The 1573-nt window shown below is 39.9% G+C and overlaps 1 protein-coding gene across 1 annotated transcript; it reads right to left on the bottom strand.

Moving 5' to 3' along the window:
- Window positions 1–1075, bottom strand: LOC104774275 (replication protein A 70 kDa DNA-binding subunit A-like; the record flags this gene model as incomplete). Its single annotated transcript, XM_010498916.2, is given in 1 exon segment — window positions 1–1075. A coding segment is annotated over 1 exon segment (882 nt), but the record flags the coding sequence as incomplete, so codon positions are not given.
- Between the last annotated feature and the right edge of the window lie 498 nt (window positions 1076–1573).

Genomic DNA, 1573 nt, shown 5'->3' with positions numbered 1-1573 from the left:
TACCTCTACAGCTTTTCCCGATTCATCCTTCAGATTCAGGATTCTCCTATGGGTTTCCATCCCATTCTTTCTCAAGATTGGCACTGAGGGGTTCACAGAAGTCACAACCCCAATCACATCGAGTATGGTATTGTTCTCAGCGTCCTCAATGTCACCTATAGGACGGAAGGAGAACTGTTGCCTTGGTATGGAGCCATCTTCATCAGGGCAAAGCTCCACAGTCGATGTTGACTCCAAGAAAATTTCCCATTCATTCTTTAAGTGGTTGAAATTTTTCTGTGCAGGCTTCAAACTTCCCTTTGAAATCAAATATACCTTCCCAACCTCAGTGACATCATAGAATCGGTCAACAACAGCATTAAAGCAGGTAACCCGAATCTCCCCTCCATCAGAGTCAAGCAGATCAAATGAGAAAACTTTTCCATCTCCTTTTGCATTGTTATATCGTCGGATATCTCCTTTCGCAGTTACTCTAGCCTTTATAGCCCACCGACCTTGGTATGGATTGAGAGCAGCAATAGGGATGACTCGAGCTGGAGCCTCGTTCTTCATTATGGGCCCATGATTTCTGTAGCTTGCAGGCGGTTGATATGAAGGTTGAACAGATGGCCTGAAACTTGAAGTACTGTTGGCTGGATTATGAAAGTTTATGCCTCTGGGAGGTGCTTTATTAACTGAATGCTGAACCGTTGGTTCATTAAAACCAACCCTATTCGGAGGTTGTATATTGCCTGCAGCTGAAAGCGTCTTTTGGGTTTCTGTATCTGTTTCTCCAAATATTGTGGGGTTCCCGACTGTCTCAGAATGTGGTACTATTGTCTCCATGTTCAGCACCACAATAACCCTGTACACAGATGCAAAAAGGCATACGAAAATTACCATCAAAGAGAGTAAAACTCCTTCAAATATATAATGCTCAACAAATCAAATCTGAAACTATATTTTCCACTAACACAATCAACAAAATAGTCTCCATTTACATCACTGAAAGATATGCAGAACATCTGCCAACCAACCATTAAATACCATGAACTACAAACAAAAAAAACACCACAAATCTTTGGCATTAGTAAATTTTATAACTAAAATCATTCATCAATACCAGATAAAATAGAAACAGTAAAAGCAACTGACTACAACAGTCCTCAGTGAAAGGTGTCTATCAAAATCGAAGCTATCATTGCTTTTGCAAACTCATTGTCAGTTTGTCACAAATACCACACTAGGAATGCTGAAATCATTACAGGCTATTCACTCTCCGTATCAAGGCACAGAATAAGAAACTTCGTACATCACAGAATAAGAAACATAGTACATCATAGAATTAAAGAGCTGTATCCAAAGCCAAAACTAGTGTACAGATTTCGTTCTCACGCCAAAACTATAGATGCGATGCGAGTACAAAACACACACGTCCAACAAAACCACATAGATTAACATTTTCTCCCTTCATACGAAATCAGTGACAACACTTATCAAACCTCCAATTCACACTTACTGGTTTAAAACTCCAAACACTACTACGGCAAACAACAAATCAGAGATCACTTTCAACACAATGGTGGTCTAGATC

This window comes from Camelina sativa, unplaced genomic scaffold, assembly GCF_000633955.1.
Source record: "Camelina sativa cultivar DH55 unplaced genomic scaffold, Cs unpScaffold02239, whole genome shotgun sequence".
NCBI lineage: Eukaryota > Viridiplantae > Streptophyta > Magnoliopsida > Brassicales > Brassicaceae > Camelina > Camelina sativa.
The sequence above is the reverse complement of the archived record's forward strand: the minus strand, read 5'-3'. Positions and strand labels throughout refer to the sequence as shown.